The 19658-nt window shown below is 34.9% G+C and overlaps 4 protein-coding genes across 7 annotated transcripts in view; 3 read left to right on the top strand and 1 right to left on the bottom strand.

The window, feature by feature from the left end:
* LOC129769819 (uncharacterized) overlaps nucleotides 1-19658 on the top strand; it is a 266536-nt gene that overhangs the window by 231498 nt on the left and 15380 nt on the right. The gene's annotated exons all lie outside the window — the stretch shown is intronic.
* Nucleotides 3811-6740, top strand: LOC129769821 (uncharacterized). Its single transcript, XM_055772305.1, has 2 exons — nucleotides 3811-3916; nucleotides 3972-6740. Exons 1-2 carry the CDS (start codon nucleotides 3900-3902, stop codon nucleotides 5695-5697), a joined length of 1743 nt encoding a protein of 580 aa, XP_055628280.1. The 5' UTR covers nucleotides 3811-3899; the 3' UTR covers nucleotides 5698-6740.
* Nucleotides 12204-13764, top strand: LOC129769824 (protein flightless-1 homolog). Its single transcript, XM_055772307.1, has 2 exons — nucleotides 12204-12316; nucleotides 12378-13764. Exons 1-2 carry the CDS (start codon nucleotides 12300-12302, stop codon nucleotides 13681-13683), a joined length of 1323 nt encoding a protein of 440 aa, XP_055628282.1. The 5' UTR covers nucleotides 12204-12299; the 3' UTR covers nucleotides 13684-13764.
* LOC129769826 (uncharacterized) lies at nucleotides 15615-17189 on the bottom strand. Its single transcript, XM_055772310.1, has 2 exons — nucleotides 16026-17189; nucleotides 15615-15961 (listed from the first exon to the last, which is right to left on the bottom strand). The coding sequence occupies exons 1-2, from the start codon at nucleotides 17172-17174 to the stop codon at nucleotides 15956-15958; spliced, it is 1155 nt and encodes a 384-aa protein (XP_055628285.1). The 5' UTR covers nucleotides 17175-17189; the 3' UTR covers nucleotides 15615-15955.

Raw genomic sequence — 19658 nt, 5'->3', positions numbered from 1 at the left:
ATTTTTTTTGTAGTTTGCAATATTAGAAATGAAGAAATATTTTTGCAGTTTTAATGTTTTTTTTCGGTTATAATTTTTTTATGATAAAAAAGTGATAATTTTTTGAGTTGTTTTGCATTTTTTGTTATTTTTAATTTATTCATTTTCTCAGTTTTTGAAGATTTTTGCTGTTTTCAATTCTTTCAGTTTTCAGTTGTAGCTGTTCATTTTATCGATTATGTTTTCGTTTAATTTTTTTTTTTTGTAGTTTGCAATATTAGAAATGAAGAAATATTTTTGCAGTTTCAATGTTTTTTTCGGTTATAATTTTTTTATGATGAAATAGCGATAATTTTTTCAGTTGTTTGAATTTGCAAATTTTACAATTTACTCTAAATTTTTACATTTTAATTTTTCCCTTTTAGTTTCCAAAGTTTTATTTCAATTTAAATTTTTGTATTTATTGAAAATGAAAATTAATGAAGAATATTGAAAATAATGAAAATAAAACACCAAAACTACGAAAATTCAAAACAAATTCAATTGAAATTTAAAAATTGCTACAATTTTGAATTCAAAAAAAAAAAATTTCTTAACATTTAACGAACGATCACATTTCTCTAGAACGATGACCAGTTGGTCGATGGATTTTTAAGAAATTAAGTGTTTTATTTCCGGAGCGAGAAAAGGTACATAATTAATATCGCTTTATTGGATTGTACGCATGTACGCGCGACTCCGTTTCTCTTTCTTCTGCCAGATAGTGCTCCGAAAATGACGATAACAAACTTTTTTGACCATATACAAAAATATGTACTTGCACTGAATGCTCGGAAAGGAAGGCTCCAGATCAAGTTGCATGCATAAAAAAGGCATGACTTAACAGAATTCCTGAAATATAACGGAATGCCGCATGTATGGCGGCACTCGTTTTTTTTTTTTTGAATGTTTGCAATGTCGCGAATATGGTGGCATTCGTTCGCTAATGGTTAATTCAAAACAAAGAAAACACAGCGAAGATCGAAAACAACAGTAATCTACGAAACTCTCCAAAACTGAAAAACTAAATACGTTTCAAACAGCAAAAAATTAAAAACTGTAAATAATTGAAAACTTCAAAAATTGGAAAGTACAAGAAAATGGAAACTGCAATAATTTATAACTACGAAAAAATTCAAACAGCAAAAAAAGCAAAATTTGAAAACAGTAACGATTAAAAACTAAAAATTGAAACAGCAAAAAACGAAAACTCCAAATTTGAAAACCGCAAAAATTTTAAACTGAATAAATAAAAAACTGAAAATATTGCTGCAGAAAATTTAGAATTGGAAACAACATATTTTTTTTATATAATGAAAAACTGCATAGAAACAAAAATTTAAAAAAAATTGGATAAATTTAAAAATTTAAAACGTTCAATTTCAGTGAAAACTGAAAAAGCTGCAGAAAAAAAGCAAAAAAAGGTGTATAGCAGAAATCGTGAACTGCAACAAATGAAAATTGTAACGGATGCAAATCGCAAAAATTAAAACTGAAAAATTGAAAGCTACGCAAAATTATAGTGCAAATTTAAGTGCAAAACTGCACAAGATAGAAAACTGGATCAATAGTGCAAAAATTAAAAGGAATCTACAAAATATTAAATCAAATAAAAAATATTAAGACGGCAAAAATTTAAAGCTACGAGAAATGCAAAAATGCGCAAAAAAAATCAATGAAAAAACTAAAAAAAAATAAAAATTTCAAAAATTCTAAACTGTATGAAATTGAAAACATAAAAATTTAAAAAAATCAAACTGAATAAATTTAAAACTGCAAAAAATAAAAAAACTGCAAAAAATTAAACTTGAAAGAATAGACAACTGAAACAAAAAAAATGCAACAATTGGAAACTGAAAAAAATTAACTAAAGAAACTGCAAAAAATCAAAAATTCAAAAAATATATAAATGCAAAAATAAAAAACTAATACAAATTTAGAAACTACGAAAACTTAGAACCTCATAAATTTAGAACTTCAAAAAACTTTAATTTTAATTTTAAAAATCAAAAACTGCAACAATTGAAAATAGTTAAATCAGCAAAAATATAGAAGCTGCAAAAATTAGAGAAAACCTAAAAGAGCTTAAAATTTTAAAAAATGTAAAAATTTAAAGCTGAAAAAATTTAAAAATTTGCAAGAATTCTAAAATGTTAATTTTTGAGTATTTTAGTGAAAACTGAAAAATTGAAAACTGCGTATATTCAATAGCTGCAAAAAATATTTAACTTTAAATAGTTCAATCTAAAATTGCTATAACTGCAAAAATTAAATGAAATCTACAAAACTTTGAATCAAATAAATAAAATATGAGCTGCTAAATTTTGAAACGGCAAAAATCTAAAGTTGCAATGGTTTGTAGCTTCAAATTTTTTGAAGTTATCAATTTCTGTAGATTCAATTTTTTTAATATTTTTCATATTTTTACATATTTTTTCATATTTTTTACAGTTTTTGCTTTTTTACAGATAAATATTTTTGCGGTTCCTTTAGTTTCAAATTCATGCAGTTTTCAATAATATGCTAGAAAACTGCATTGTTTCAGTTTGTAATTTCTGCGAGTTTGATTTTTTGCAGTTTTCGATTTGTGCAATTCTTTATTTTTTGCAGTTTTTAATTTATTCAATTTAAAAATTTTCATTTCAATTATATCAGCAATAATTTTTGTACTGTTGCTTAACCTAATAAAAATTTGAAACTGCAAAAATACAGTACTTAATAAAATCTAAAACCGCAAAATATTGAACCTGCTAAAATTAAAAACTGCAACAACTGAAAAGAAAGTAAGTCTGCAAAAAAATTTAAAAATGCAAAAATAAGGCCTACGAGAATTTAATTAAATTAGAAATAGGTGAAAAATGATAGTTACGAAAAATCAAAAGTTGTAAACGAAAGCTGCAATAATTGTAAAGCTGCAGGAAATGTATTTTTTTAATGACTGCATGAAAATTAAAATTACAAATATTTAAAATTGAATTAAATTAATAACTGAACAAATTTGAAAACTTCAGAAATGAAAAAGAAAAAAAACAGAGAATTGCAATAATTTTTAATATCAAAAAAGTGAAAACTGTAAAAAATTTAAAAACTTAAAACTGCAAAATTTTTAAAACATATATTTTGAAAACGGCTAAACAATGAGAACTGCAAAAAAGCAAAAATGTGTATATCTACAATACTGAAAAGATAAATTAATTAAAAACAAAGAAAAACTGCTGAACTTAAAACTGTAAAAAATGAAAAATGCAAAAGCTAGATACTGCAAAAAATTATACCTGCACGATTGAAAAAAAAAAACAAAATAGCAAAAAAATAATCTAAATAAATTAAAAACTGCTAAAACTGAAAAAGAAATTCAACTAGAAAAAATTCATTGTAATTAAAAAATAGCAAAAATTGGAAATTGGATAAAAATGAAACTGCATAAATTCAAATCTGTGAAAATTTTATTTTTCGAATAACTGCTGGTGAAAGTTTAAAAATATATCGTCAAGAATGCAAAAAGTGCGCCAGTAAAAAACATGCACACTGCTTGCGGCTGCGCTGCCACTCAAATAAGCCAATGGTCGAATTGGAAACAAGAATTCCTATCTGAATAGGATTCCAAAATATTCTTCCGTGATCCAACGGTAACTGTGGATTTGCGCCGTCTGTCTTTTCATTAGTTTCATAGTTAATCGATTAATCGTTTTCCGATCATTGGTGATTGTGACCCAAAGGCCACTGAATACTCACAATACAAGATAAGAAGACTACTTTGTTGCAATATTCACCCGCTATTTAGATTGCCTTATCAGACAATCAAGCAGCCGTCAACCCTACTGAATGCCTCATTTCAAAACTATCAGCTCCGTTGCTCGGATCAATTCGATTCTATCATTATGAAATACCTTTTTTGGTAAGATTTGTTTGCTTTTTCCTCTGATTTTACATTTATTCTTTTTTCATATTAGTGTCATAACAGTCTTGCTTCTGTTAGTCAACAGTCTGCAAGACGAAATCGATACAGAAAATGAGGCATCTACGGAACCGATCGATGAAGATCCTTCCAATACACCAGAAAACCAAAACGCACAAGCTTCATCAACAATGGGATCTCCGCTGATCACACCAACTCCGATCACAACTTCTTCATCAGAGCAGCCGAATTTGGCTTTCTCCGCAAAAAATGTCCACGCTTCCCTTACCGAGGGGTCATCCAATTCCAATGGTGAATCTCCGCCAATCTCAAAGCATCCGGCCACAAGTCCTACAACAGTGCTGCAAAAAACCGAGTCTCCCGTAAAGACAGTCAGCGTTCAAGAAGGACTGTCAACAACCGATACCGATAACAAATTACTGCCAAATACGCGCACACCGGACATTCCAGTGAACCATTTCAAGGACGACGAACCGCAGCAGCCGAGGGTGACGATTTCGTACCGATGCCTCAAGGAGGATTCCAAAAAGTGTGTCATCTCCGAAATAAACTCCACTGATCCTTCCGAAGATATTTCATTACCCGATCTGGGCGCAAAAATCGCATTGCATATCAAAGGGGGCCATATGAAGAGTTTTACGAAGGAGCTAAGCAAACAGCTTGGAGACATCGAGAAACTCAAACTAGGGCCACTTCAAATGGAGGAGTTCTTTTTGAAGCCGAATCTAACTGAAGTTGAGGCGATTGGTAATCGCCTCAAGACCATCAATCTCACACCAGGTGATGAATATAGATTGATGATACTTAATTTGAACGATAATCAACTCGAGAGTTTAGACGGATTCGAAGTGTTTTTCCAATTGCAGGAGCTCCACCTTAGCTCCAACGCACTGAAGAACATCAATCTACAGACCTTCAATCAAATGGTGAACCTGAAACGATTATATCTCGATCGAAATCATATTGTTGCTATCGAAGCATCAACATCTGTGAAATTGCCTCTTTTGGAATTCTTTTCACTGACTCGAAACAATCTGCTTGGTCAATTAGACGTGACCAATTGGGATTTCGAATCCCTTACCGAACTGGACCTCAGTTCAAACAACCTCACTGACATTGTAGGTCTGCTCGACAGTTTTCCGAGTTTGAGCAACATTCTCCTGGCTCGAAATTCCTGGCAGTGCATGTTGTTGGATGACATGTTGAAACAAATCGCCGATAGCTACATAACCGTCAAAGACAGTGATCAGGAGTGCGAGGGTCTTTCGCCAGCCAACATCTGCTGTTCGGCTGATTCAGATAACAACCAGGTCTTCGACGATACCTTCAAAAGGCTCGAGGATCTGGAACATCAACAAAAACTATTGCAGCAAACATACAGCGATCAGATACGAAAGCTCACGAGCACACAGAGTGCCAAACTGACGGATGCCAAAAAGCGACTGTATCGGATCTTGGGTGTTGACTATTCAACTGGAAAAAACATTACTCAGGACACGATCATCAAAGATGATTTCATGGCGATTCGGAACGATGTTAAAAGTATCATCACGTCGCTGGATGACGAGAAAGAAAAGCTGAAGAAGTTGAATGACGATGCCAAGAAATCGCGGAACCGACTGCAGCATTCGGTTGCGGAACTGAGGAGGGGATTGCGACGAGAGGTGAACAAGGTCAGTGAACTGCACGCGCAGTTCGCGCTGCTTAAGGATTATGTGAGCAGCAAACGTGCGAAGGGCATTACAAAATCGAATCCATGAGGTAGCCCTTTATAGAAGTAACTTCTGGTGTTTTTTTTTATTAAACAAATATGTTGGAATAATTATGGAAGAAGAAGAAGATAACGAAACTGACAACAATACGATGTGTAACAGAATGAGATGAAAATGTAACGGTTGAATTCTAGTGGAATATATTGGGTTGTTTGTGATTATCTCTTCGAATTGTTCTCGTTATTACCTCGAATACTTATTTGAATGTCAAAGTAATTAGCCAAAATTACTTTGACATTTGTTCGGCCATTCCGAGGCATGGTTCAAATGTCAAACTTACAAACCCATACCATAAACAATTCAAACGTAGCTAATATATTATATAAAATTCAATCAATCAAATTTCAATCATTTTAACCTGTTAAAAAGCTAATCTAGACATATGGAAAAAAATTATGCTGATGAAAAAGTTCAAATTATAGAAAACACTGACTTAAATTGATAAAACCAAATAACAAATAAATCAACTTGCAGAAATTGGCGAATAAACACTCTATTTTAGCTCAAAAGTATACAAAAATATGCTTTTTCTAGCAGTTTGAATTCTGTTTTTAAAGATTCTCACTGATATTTCGATGATTAAGTGACTAAATTGTAAAAAAACATGTTTGAAAATGCCACTTCCATGTACCCATTATGGTAATAGTGTTCCTGGAGTTTCGTAATAAGTGTATCTATTATGGTAATAGTCGTTATCACAGAAAAAGCGTTAATAGGTTTCAAATAAAACTTCAATAATAATTTTTAAATAAAACTATGCCTCTAAATCTTATTCCTAGTATGCAATACTATGTCGTTGATTCTACACTCGACAAAAATTATGGGAACGGAGCGCGAAGTTGAAGTTTTTACGTGATTTTAGAAACGCTGTATCTTTGTAAAAACCAACGCATGAAGATGGGACATACATCATTTTAAAGCTTCAAGTTCAAGATAATACTTGAATGCTTCTATCTTTTTGTGTGTATGTGTAGTGGATAACAATACTGGAAAGAAAAAAATAGGTTTTTTTGTTTATTTTTCAAGATTAACACAGTGTTTTATTAACCATGGCAATAGTAAATCCAATTGACCTTATCCTTCGGCATTCATTTGATTCCAAGAACGCTTCTGTAGGTCATCTTACTACAGGAAAAGTTTTGATAGAATGAAAAATTTTCCTTTTTCTAATGAATACGTCCTCAATAATGCGATTATTCCGAAATCAGAAGGCAGCTTTGAAAATTCCAATAAGTTCTGTACAAGACTCATTATTTATTATTCATTATTCGACAATTTAGGTCTAATTTTTGCTTTGATCGATTCTCTCAATTGACTTTCACTTACGATGACAGATTTTGTGCCACATAATTTCAATATGCAAAGAATATCAACCAATTAGTTGTATCCAAAATTGAAAAAAAACTATGTACTTCCGGGATGATAATCTGAGAGAGGGTACACTTATATGACTACACATCATAAAGGAACTAACAAGTATTACAAGTTCCGGTTATGGTTTACCTTCTGTTAATGAGAAATTATTGTCTTTTTCTAATATCCGGTATCCCGCCGGACACCAAATATTGACCGGATCCTCGTTGCCTTTCTGATAGGAGAATCACAAAGGCGTGAGGGTTGTGATGCAGTTTTCGCTTCTCTTCAGGAACTGAACAAAGGATATCAACACATTCACCTAAGATTAAATTTTCAACAGAGTGGATCAAACAAATATGCTTCGGTCGGACATGCATAGTGCTGTTTCACTACACGACTGAGCGTTCAGATTCGCCCTAGGATATACAATTGCACAGCGTGAAAACGTGAGGTACAACCATAACAGCATAACAACCATAACATAACAATGTACAACCATAACAGGAACATACCGTTCTGAATCATATTTAGGACAACATCATATTTCGGACACTTTGTTCTAATATCTTGAAATGCTTAAGGCACTGATGATATAACTATCAAATTAATATCACAATTGCTTCTTTATAGTAATCCCTTGGTTTCACTATCATTTTACATGAGAACTACATTTAAATTATAACATAATCGGCAGATATCTTACAACCAGAGATGCCAACCTTCCTGATTTTTCAGGATTTCTCAGACTTTTTTAGCACGCTCCCTGATATCCTGACGAACACTCAATTTATCCTGGTTTTTCTGAAATGATCCTGATTTTTCCTGATTTTTGTACTCTTTATATTATTCGTAATAAATATACTGGTTTCCATGCCAATGTTTTCTGTCATGATAGTTCTCCGATTCGCACTTGTATATATCTTACATTAAGTTAAACTTTGTACTCAACTTTTTTTTATCTCTACCCTCAATTTCTTCGTGGCTTCCTAAAACAGTGCTAGAAAATTCATGAAACCGGATTGTCTGACGAATTTATCAAATTTAAAACGAGTTTAAGTTTGAGGAACAACATTGCTTTATTTAGGATAATGTGTATGTAGATGTATCCTCAGATTTATGATTGTAAGAATACATTTCAGAATGTAAAATTACTCAAGAGAAAATTTTAGAAATCCACAGTCAATATAAAAAGATTATATGTAATTTGTTCGTCTGATTCAAAGTAAAATAAACTTAAATGATGGAACAATGGTAAATATATCTATAACCGTACTAAATATCATAAAAATTAGGAAAAATTGAACAAGTCACTGATGATATGCTTTCCTCATTCGTTGAGTAAAGATTTATTCCAAAGCATGGATGATGGATTCAGTGAAAATTTGAACATTGATTTCTCTGCAATTGACTGTAGCGATGCTGTAGGTTTTTCGAGAAAAATTTGAACGATCAAAAAGTCAGATGAAACACTAGCATTTCCGCTTATGCAAGGATTTATACCATGCTTATTAATCATTTAACATATCCGGTCTTCGCCCGAACAAAAATATACTCTGTTTCTGGTGGGATTTGGACTGGATTCGACAAAGCAAACATGGTCTGGGAGGATAGAATATTCAAGCTCTGTGGATGATGGCGAACGATTGTGAAACAGAACTATGGATATAAAATTAAATTATAATGCTTTGATTGAAAGTTATGTTTTTGTTTTCCCAAAAATCGATTTTAACTTTCCGGACAACCGAATATGAGCTATCCTGAATTATCCTGATTTTTATTTTCATTCTTTCTGACTTTTTCAAATTATAGTTGGCAACCCTGCTTACAACACTACTCATTATCGTTTGTGTTTGACGTTTTCTTAGCGTGAGCAGGTAGAATTTACCCGTTCATAAATATTTAAATTTCTCCCGTGTTTCATCAGTTCTCATCATCGTCAACAGTTTACTGTGATTGCTTGGTCAGTGTTTCTCAGTTGACTAGAAAATATAATCAAGTTTAATGTAATTTTCGTCCAAAAAGTTACAAAACAAAGTGTCCAAAACTTGAATTCAATCTGTCCGAAATTTGATTTAGTGTCCGAAGTTTGATTCTTATTCGCTTCATTTGAAAATCATTTTATTCGATGATTTTTTTATGTTTTCAATCAAATAGGTACCAAAGTAGAAAGCTTAAAAGCATATTAAACTAATTTATTAAAAATGTCAACCAAACCTGTGCATAAAGCTTAGATATGTTTTCTACATCATATGCCTTAAGCGTCCGAAATATGATTCAGAACGGTATAAGCTCTGCTTTTCAGCTTTGCAGTTATTTCGTACAACCATAATGGGAACCAGGCAGTTTTCTATATTTCGATAATTGGCACAAAAATACATGTTCATTCCGATGAAATCGTATAAATTGGTCGAATCACAACATCAAGAAGGTTGTAATGCATGTAATGCATGCATCTACACCGTGTTTGTATCAAAACAGCCACTCCACAGCAAAAAAATCTCATTATTTTGATCGCATATTCCTTAGCAAAATGTTTATGCTATGGATCGATTCGTATGCTATTTCATCGTTGGTATTTGTTCCGTTTTTATGCTTCACTAAGGGAATTGCTGTTTGTAGTTGTGTTCCACACCACAGCAATTCCAAATGAAATCGTCCTAAAAATGCAGATTTTAAAAACTTGGATTTTTGATTCCAATGAAAGTGTGTATTCCATTTAGGTTAGAGGAAATATGAGTTTTCCACAGCAATTGGGAATTTTTTGACTCAAGCGTAACTTTTGAAAAGGGCGTATCGATTTGAGTAAGAGAAATCTTTGATAATTTATATCTCAGAAACTATTAGTGGTACCGAAATAGTGTCTTAGAAAGAGTTATAGAGTATTGATGGTTGAATATGAAAAAAATGTACACTGAAAAAAAAATAGTACTCTTTTTTTATTTACAAATAAAAATTCAATTTGCAATATCCAAAATACATATTTTTTATTTTTTTTTATTTTTTCATACAAAATAGAAGTCATGAAGAAAATTAAAAAAATGGGCCCAAGAAAGTAAAACTATTTTTGACGAACTTTGTGGAACATCGAATTTTTAGGAATTTTCGAAACTTCGAATTTTTGTATGTTAACAATCATAATCATTTTTAGCCACAAATTATGAATCCTGATGTGATTTAAAACAAAAAAGGTTATTATCAATCTCCTTCTAAATGTAGCCATTCTCGAGATATTTTAAAAAATATTTGTAATTTATTGTCTTTTTAATAGTAAATAGGCCCTTTAAATATGTTTGTCGTGTTATACCATCATGTTCATGAGATTTTATGAAATCACATAATTTATGAAATAACATCGAATTTTTATGAATTTTCGAAACTTGGAATTTTTGATTGTCACAATCATTTTTAAGCACAAATTATGAATTCTAATGTGATTTAAAACAAAAAAGCTCTTTATCAATCAATCTAAATGCAGCTATTCTCGAGATATTTAAAAAAAATCTAATTCATTGTCTTTTTTTATAGTAAATAGGCTCTTTTAATATGTTTATCGTGTTACATTTGAAGACATGTGGGTTAATACAAAACGTAGCGATAATGTTTTTCTTTTATTTTATAGGAAAAATAAATTATAAAAAAGTTTCAAAAATACATATATAAAAAAATACAATAAATTAGAAATGTTTTTTTTTTCAAATATCTCGAGAATGGCTGCATTAAGAAGGAGATTGATACAGAGCTTTTATATTCTAAATCATATCAGGACTCAAAATTTGTGGCTAAAAATGATTGTTAACAAGCAAAAAATTTAAGTTTCGAAAATTCATAAAAATTCGATGTTCCACAATGTTCGCCAAAAATAGTTTTACCATCTTGTACCCATTTTTAAAATTTTCTGCATGACTTCTATTTTATATGAAAAAAAATTTAAAAAATTGAAATATAGTTTTTTTATAAATTAAAAGAGTGTATATTTTTTCACGTATTAACATCAATATTTTATAACTCTTTCTAAGACATTATTTCGATACGACTCATAGCTTCTGAGATATAAATTATCAAGGATTTATCTTACGAAAATCGAAGTTACACTTGAGTCAAAAAGTTCCCAAATGCTGTGGAAAACTCATATTTCCTCCAACCCAAACGGAATACAAACTTTCGTTCGAATCAAAAATACAAGTTTTTAAAATCGGAATTTTTAGTTCGATTTCATTTGGAATTGCACTCTAGTGTCAGCTAAGGTACTAAGAGACTGTGCTATGGAATATGGTTGATGTTTGGGCTAGCTAAGGATGGGTTACGGCGACGGGGTCCAAAAAAGCCATCACCAAGACTGAAGGCTTAGGTTAAGTTTTCTGAATTAATCTTTCTCAAGGCTAGAGGTAATTGAACTGTAAAAGTTTGAAACCTCTATTATCAGTTATACTAACAGCACCTATTGCAGGACTATTTCTTTGTGCATAATGGTTTGGGAGCGTTGGAAATGTAATTTCATGAAAAAAAATCTAGGAAAACTACTTTACTGGGATAATAAACAAGTTTTTTAAATTGACCCGTCTTTTTTGTTTTTTCTATAATCCAAGTATTTACTCGTGGTAACCTGAGTTCATTATTTGGCTAGTTAGGAGGATAACCACGAACAAAGATTTTTGCCCAATCCCAAAAATGATGCCTGATCATCTGACACTTTCTTGATCTATATCCGATCAATCGCCGCGGAACGCCTTCAAGCAACTCCTGGCTTTTACATAGTGGGTTCTTGTTCTGAAGCAACTGCCACTGCCGCTTCTGTTCTTTTTTATTAATGAAGATTCTGGTGATTAATACATGAATAGATTGTAATGAGGCAATCGAACAACAAACAGCTGAAAATATTCCAATTGTTGATAAACGATTAATTTGAAAATTCTTCCACGGAAACCATGACCATGAGAAGTTTGTAATGTCCATGAGAATGCAAATTTCAGATTCTCGATGCTTTAGAGTTTTCAGTTCATGGGCTTTCGATTGGTGAATCAGAGGGACATTGATTTGTTTTCCTTAAATTAAATTAAATCACCTCATACCGATTGTCACTACTAAGTGAATTTATTTTGTTTAGAAGAATAAACATAACACATACTGCAATCAACTCGCGGCAACCTCTCTGACCAATCTCACCAACGATTCGTGCCACTTTCAGTGATTACTTATCGATTGAGCTGTAAGGATCGAACAGCTCTCCGATTAAAATGGCTCTGCATTCACGGTAAAATTATTTACTTGAGTCCTTGTAAAAAATCCTGAACTGACAATTCTTTCCTCATAAGCCTATTTCTCACCGCTCTTCTACTGACAATCGAAATGGAAGCCGTCAGCAGACAGATTTACCACTGTGCCAAAGTAAAATCCAAAAACTGTGTCATCGCAAACATTTCCGCGGATTCATCCGACAGCGTGACGCTTTCCGATCTGGGAGATAAAACATTACTGCACATCAAGGAAGGCCAACTGTTGCACTTCTCGAAGAAACTCGCCGACCAGCTGGGAAATGTCGTGAAGCTAGAGCTTGGCCCACTCGGTATGCGGGAACTCTTCCTGCGGCCGCAGCTGATCGCGGTCGAAGCGAACGGGAATCAAATCGCCGCGATCAGTTTCGATTCGCAAGCGGAATACAGCACCGAGATCCTGAAACTGAACGGTAATCGGCTTTCCACCCTGGCTGGGTTCGAAGTTTTGATACACTTGAAAGAACTTTGGCTGTCGTCGAACGATCTGGACCGTATTGATATGAATGTGTTCGAAAATATGGAGAGTTTGGAAAGATTGACGCTGGATCGGAACCAAATTGTGACCATTGAAGCTGCCAGCCCAATTGTGCTGCCACATTTGAGTAATTTATCGTTGTCCGACAATAGGATAAATAAGCTGGACGTATCCAATTGGGACTTCGAATCACTCACTGAGTTGAACCTCAGTGGGAACGATCTGATTCACATCGAAAGTTTCCACGAGCGGTTCGTGACACTTCAATACGTTTCATTGGCGCGCAACTCGTGGTATTGCAGCTGGTTGGAAACTATTTTGCAGAAGTTCTCAAAAACCTATGTCACCGTCAAAGACAGAGATCAGGGCTGCGAAGGATCGTCGCGTGCCAATCTGTGTTGTTTGGCTGAACTGGACAGTGGCACTTATGATGAAAACTTTGAAAAACTAGAAAAATTGCAGAAAAACCATGCAGCCTTGCAAAAAAAGTTGCATGCACAGATCCAGACAATTGAAGCCGATCAAAATAAAATGCTCAAGAATATCGACGTTCGCTTCTCTAAGCTAGAGAAGCAGAAAACTTCAGGAGGCCTTATCACCACGGTTAGCACTGAAAGTGTAGTAGCCTCCCAGGCCGCTCGGAAGAAGGTACTGGAAATCAAAAATTCCTGGTCATCTGTCATAAAAAAGTTCGAAAATCAACGGGAGGCCAATCGAAAAGTCCAGCAACGTCTTGGACTCGCGATCGTGGAGTTGAAGCGCACGTTGGAACGCGATACGAAAGCTATCGCCGAGCTTCAGGCGCAGTTCGGGCAGCTCAAGGACCACGTTAGAAACGTGTTGGAGAAGCGTGATATAATGAACGGATGAAATTAGGATTAAGTTTTAAGAATATTTTCACTCTGTATGCAGAATCAAATAATAACCAACTTCATTTGTATTGCGGAAAAAGTTTTTTGTGTATTCCAGCTCTTCGAAACCACCGATTCAAGTAGTTCACTCTCATGGTTATCTCTTAGTTAACAAACTCTTTCCAAAAACAAATTCTATTCACAATCACGATAGATTTTTTAGGAAATAATCAACGATAAAAATAATAGGAATACCGGTAAGTTTCTTCGTACAAAAATTAATGTTTTATTCTGCAAACATGGTTACTAATTTAATGTTCAAAGTATTGCCCATCGCTAGTCACAACTTCTTCTCATCTTTCTGGCAATTGACGGATCCCTTTGCGGAAATAATCGGCCGGTTTGTCGGCTAACCACGAATCGATCCAATTTTTGACTTCATCAAAATTGGAGAAGTGTTGGTCAACCAGGCCGTTGCATCGACCGAAAAAGGTAGTAAAAGGACGGAACAATGTCTGTAGGATATAGCGGGTGGGATAGTGTTTCCCATTTCAGTGTTTCCAAGTATGTTTTGACTGGTTTCGCGACATGCGGCCGATCATTGTCGTGCTGCAAAATAACTTTATCGTATCTTTGCTCGTATTGTGGCCGTTTTTTCTTCAGTGCACGGCTCAAACGCATCGCATTGTCGTCGGTAGAGATCCCCAGTAATGGTTTCATTCGGTTTTAGCAGCTCATAATAAACCACAACCAGCTTGTCCAACCAAATAGATAACATAACCTTCCGGCCGTGAATATTGCGCGAGGCCGTCGATGTTGATGCATGGCCGGGGTATCCATACGTTGCCCGACATTTAGGATTGTCGTAATGGACCCACTTTTCATCGCCAGTAACGATTCGATGCATAAAACCCTTTCTTTTATGCCGTTGGAGCAGTTGTTCGCACGGGAAAAACGGCGTTCGACGTCCCGTGGCTTCAATTAATATGGCACCCAATCTCTTATCTTTCGGATCATTCCCATTGCTTTTAAACGATCGGATATGGTTTGCTGAGTTACTCCAAGTGTATCTGCAAGTTCTTGTTGCGTTTGTGACAGATCTGGATCGAGTAAGGCCTCCAAATCTTTATCTTTAAACTTTTTTTATGGTCTGGAACGTTCTTCGCCTTCGAAATCAAAATTACCACTTTCAAATCTTTCAAACTTTTTTTTTAAACGCTCACGCAACAAATTTTAAAAACTTCTACAAAAGTGAACCGATTTATATTTCTAAAAACGAAAATAAAGCTTATTTTAGAACATTTTCGATGTGACCATCCCTTTTTTTCGATAACGCGTTTTAAACGATGAACAAAATTCTTCATGCACAACTCTAACATTACGACTTCGATGCTGTTCAAAATCCGAGTTATTTCTTCTTTAAGTCTCTCCAAATTTTGTGGCTTATTAACATAGCAACGGTACTTCACGTATCCCCAGAGGAAGCAATCGACGACAAGAAATGCTGAAATTCTTACCATAAGAGGACAAAGTTTCATTAAGGCTTCGGATGCTCGAGTAATACGATTCCACTAAAAATACACGTTCTTGTAAATTGTACATCTTAACACTAAAAACCATCCGATAAGACTGAACGAGTAGCCGAATATTATCGTCCCGAAGCGAGGAGTGCAGTGTTAGCAATTTTAGAAGGAGCTTTTCGATTTTTTTGCCTGAGCGTTTAATCTGAAAGACCCTATATTTATATGTAGTTTCCAACCACTCGAACATGAAACGATATTTGAGGATCTTTTCTTCTAGAACCCCTAAAAGATACAGTTTTATTTCGGTTAAACTTGAAAAATCTGATATTCATTGCTTCAGGTCTTGAAAAATGATCGATGTATTAGAATTGAGGACTAACTTTTGAATAGTTCCCGCAATATTTTTTTTTTTATTAATTCGTTTATTTTTACAGGCTCAGTTACTTAAGTTTAAAGGAGCCGAATTCTTAAATATAATTTTAAAACTATATATATATATAAACAATTTTCTTACATCTATGGTTAGTAAGGTGGAAAACCGATTACTCGCGGTGTACTCGAGTTTAGGAGGGTGACATATTTTTAGGAGAAGGATGGGATATAAGGAAATTGTAACAATGTTGATGAACACTCATTTCATAAATCTATTCGTATATCTATAGTGTATTTACATTTCAACTTATTCTACTATTTATAGCAAGGGGACGAATTACCCGCAAAGGAAGGAAAGGAGGGTATAAGGATGTAGGGACAATCACACACGAATATCTATAGCTTTAAGGAAAACATATATATGGGACATGTAATCAAGGTCTAACCGAGCCAACACATCTCTCACCGGCACATTGGGCTGTCTTCCTCGGGCCCGAAGGGAGTTTTCTAAATTCGATCTGGCGACCAGATACACCTCGCACGACCAAACAATGTGCTCGATGTCATGATAACCTTGGCCACAAACGCAGAGATTGCTGCTGGCAAGATTGAAACGGAAGAGTAGTGCATCTAACGAACAGTGATTGGACATGAGTCGGGAGAAGGTGCGAATAAAGTCCCGACTCAAGTCTAGACTTTTGAACCACGGTTTGAGGCTAACCTTAGGGATAATCGAGTGAAACCACCGGCCCAATTCATCTTCATTCCACTTGCGTTGCCAGTTAGCGATGGTATTTTTGCGGACTAAAGAATAAAATTCATTGAAGGCGATTTGACGCTGATAAATATCACCTTCAATTGCACCTACCTTTGCTAATGAGTCAGCCCTCTCATTACCCGGAATGGAGCAATGTGAAGGGACCCAGATAAAGGTAATGACATAACAGCGTCTGTATAAAGCACTCAAAATTTCTCGTATTCTCTCAAGGAAGTACGGCGAGAGCTTTTCCGGCCTCACTGAACGGATAGCTTCGACAGAGCAAAGACTATCCGTTACAATGTAATAGTGTTCAACAGGTCGTGAGGCGACGCTGTCCAGCGCCCAATGAATTGCTGCCAATTCAGCAATATACACTGAGCAAGGATTCTGAAGACTGTGTGAGGTGCTAAAAAATTCGTTGAAAACTCCAAATCCTGTGGACTCCTTTATAGTGGACCCATCAGTAAAGTACATATTATCAAAATTGATACCCCCATACTTTTCATCGAAGATCGTTGGAGCGATCCTCGATCGTTGGTAATCTGAATATCCATGGATATCTTGCTTCATGGACAGATCAAAATGCACAGAGGAATTGATGTAGTCAGGGAAACAAACACGGTTGGGAATATACGAAGAAGGATCAACCTGCATGGAGATGAATTCATGATATGAACTCATGAATCCAGAGTGAAAATTTAGCTCGATCAGTTGCTCAAAATTTCCGATCACCAATGGGTTCATAACCTTACACCGGATGAGGAACCGAAGAGATAATAAATTGAAGCGATCTTTTAGTGGGAGTACGCCTGCCAAAACCTCGAGACTCATGCGGTATGCGTTGAGGGCATACATCCCAACGCGATACGGAGACAAAGATACTGAATTCGCTCGAGTTTAATGAGGTGTGTTTTGGCAGCTGATTGAAAACAGAAACTGCCATACTCCATCACTGAGAGAATAGTTGTTCCATACAACATTATAAGATCTTCTGGGTGGGCTCCCCACCAGGTGCCGGTAATTGTACGGAGAAAGTTTATTCTTTGTTGACATTTTTTACTAAGATACCTAATATGGGCCCCCCAAGTACATTTGGAGTCGAACCAGACCCCAAGATACTTGAATGACATAGCATGAGTGATCGGTTTACCCAAAAGTTGAAGCTTTGGTTTTGCTGGTCTATGCTTCCTAGAAAAAACCACCATCTCTGTTTTCTCCGTGGAGAATTCGATCCCTAGCCCAATGGCCCAGGTTGAAAAATTGTTCAAAGTATCTTGTAAGGGTCCTTGCAGGTCGGATTCGTTTGATCCTACGACAGACACCACTCCATCATCTGTAAGTTGTCTTAGGCTGCAATTTTGTGTAAGGCAATTGTCGATGTCGCTTACATAGAAGTTGTACAAAAGGGGGCTTAAACATGAGCCCTGGGGGAGGCCCATGTAAGAGACCCGACATACTGCCGAATCTCCGTGAGAAAAGTTCAAATGTTTCTCACAAAGCAAGTTATATAACATATTATTCAATAGAGGCGGCAGACCCCGAGAGTGTAATTTGTCCGACAAAACCTCTATTGAAACAGAATCGAAAGCCCCCTTTATGTCCAAGAACACTGAAGCCATTTGTTTTTTTTCGGCGTAAGCCATTTGAATTTCTGAAGCAACGCAAGACAATCATTCGTCCCCTTGCCCCTGCGGAACCCATATTGTGTATCTGAGAGTAGGCCATTCGTTTCAACCCATCGATCAAGGCGAAACAAGATCATTTTCTCCAACAATTTCCGTATACAAGACAGCATTGCTATTGGGCGGTACGAATTGAAGTCGGACGCGGGTTTTCCGGATTTTTGAATAGCTATAACTCGTACTTGTCTCCAATCATCTGGAACAATATTATGCTCCAGAAACCGATTGAATAAATTCAACAAGCGATGTTTCGCCACATCAGGGAGATTTTTCAGCAAGTTGAACTTAATTCTATACGATCCCGGAGCAGAATTGTTACATGAAAGCAGAGCAAGAGAGAATTCTACCATCGAAAACTCGGAATCAAGATCGCACCTACCTTGTGGTATATCTCGAACAATTTTTTGCACAGGAGCGGATCCCGCAATATTATTCCAGAACTAAAATGAGCACAATCAATACCAATACAATACTGCTTTGTATCCACATACACATATAACACATATTAGTATCAATATCAAATTAAGGTAACCTTAAGTATTGCTTCCGGCTCGAGAAAGCATTTTTTGAAAAAATATATATAACTAGCTGACCGGCAAACTTCGTCCCGCCCAAAATTTGTTTTTTGTTATCAATACCTTCAAACATTCACGTTTTCTTACTAAGCGCAAGTTCATGAATCCAATCGCAGAACTGTTCATTGATGGATCTTCTAATCGACCCCGTTGAATTTACCTTTTACTAAAAAAATCCTAGTACTCCTACCAAAACTCGTCATTATAATATCAAATTATTTTCAGACACAATTCTCGTTCAATATTTTTCAACCACTTGCGAATAACATGTTTCTCCGTTACATGGAATAAATGTTTGATACAGAAAATATGATAGAACGAAGACAGACCTCTCCCCTCTTCCCTGCATTTTATGCAAAGTATGCATTATTTTAGTACAAACTATACGTCGAAAAGGAGAGTTTAGAGCATGTGTAATAAAAATGCTATTTAGAACCAAAAATCTTTTGAGTGACCATGAGGAACTAATATCCTATTGATATAAACGGAAGCAAGATTACTTGGGTTTTATATTCATACCAATGAAAGTGACGCATTGACTCTATGATCTTCTGAACTTTTGAATGATTTGGAGGACCTATAAAATCTTATGTTTAGAGTACGCGGGCTCTATGAACAATTTTGAGTGAGCTTTCATGCCATGAACATTGCATGATTGAAAAACTAGAACAACTGGTCTGAGCTTCAAAATGTTTTGGAGAACTTAGAATATCTGATATTTATATAAATGCGAAGACATTATAGCATGTTGCTGCTTGGGTAGGTATCACACACTGCATTGAATTTGAAAGCAGCAGAAAAATAGCCTTGAGTTGAAAGTGTAAGAAAAGAAAAGTCGAAGCAAGGTAAATACACCTTAGATTGATTACACGATAAATGTCACAAAACAAAAATTGATCAAGAGATGGGAAGAGTGAGAGAGGGAAAATATTTATACCTTTTGATTTTATTTCATATAAAATGGGTAAAACTGAAGCACGCATAAAAAACTGGATAAAACTGGAAAATATTTAGAAAAACAGGAAGATTTCAGAATATGACTGTTGGACTGGATCGAGGAAAAAAACTGGAACATTGGCAAC

The sequence above is a fragment of the Toxorhynchites rutilus genome, chromosome 2, assembly GCF_029784135.1.
Source record: "Toxorhynchites rutilus septentrionalis strain SRP chromosome 2, ASM2978413v1, whole genome shotgun sequence".
Classification (NCBI taxonomy): domain Eukaryota; kingdom Metazoa; phylum Arthropoda; class Insecta; order Diptera; family Culicidae; genus Toxorhynchites; species Toxorhynchites rutilus.
This window is presented reverse-complemented; position numbering and strand designations above follow the sequence as displayed.

What these genes read in the sequence shown, in the direction of transcription:
- LOC129769826 (XM_055772310.1), bottom strand. Translation starts at nt 17,174, where the DNA reads ATGTATGCCCTCAACGCATACCGCATGAGTCTCGAGGTTTTGGCAGGC.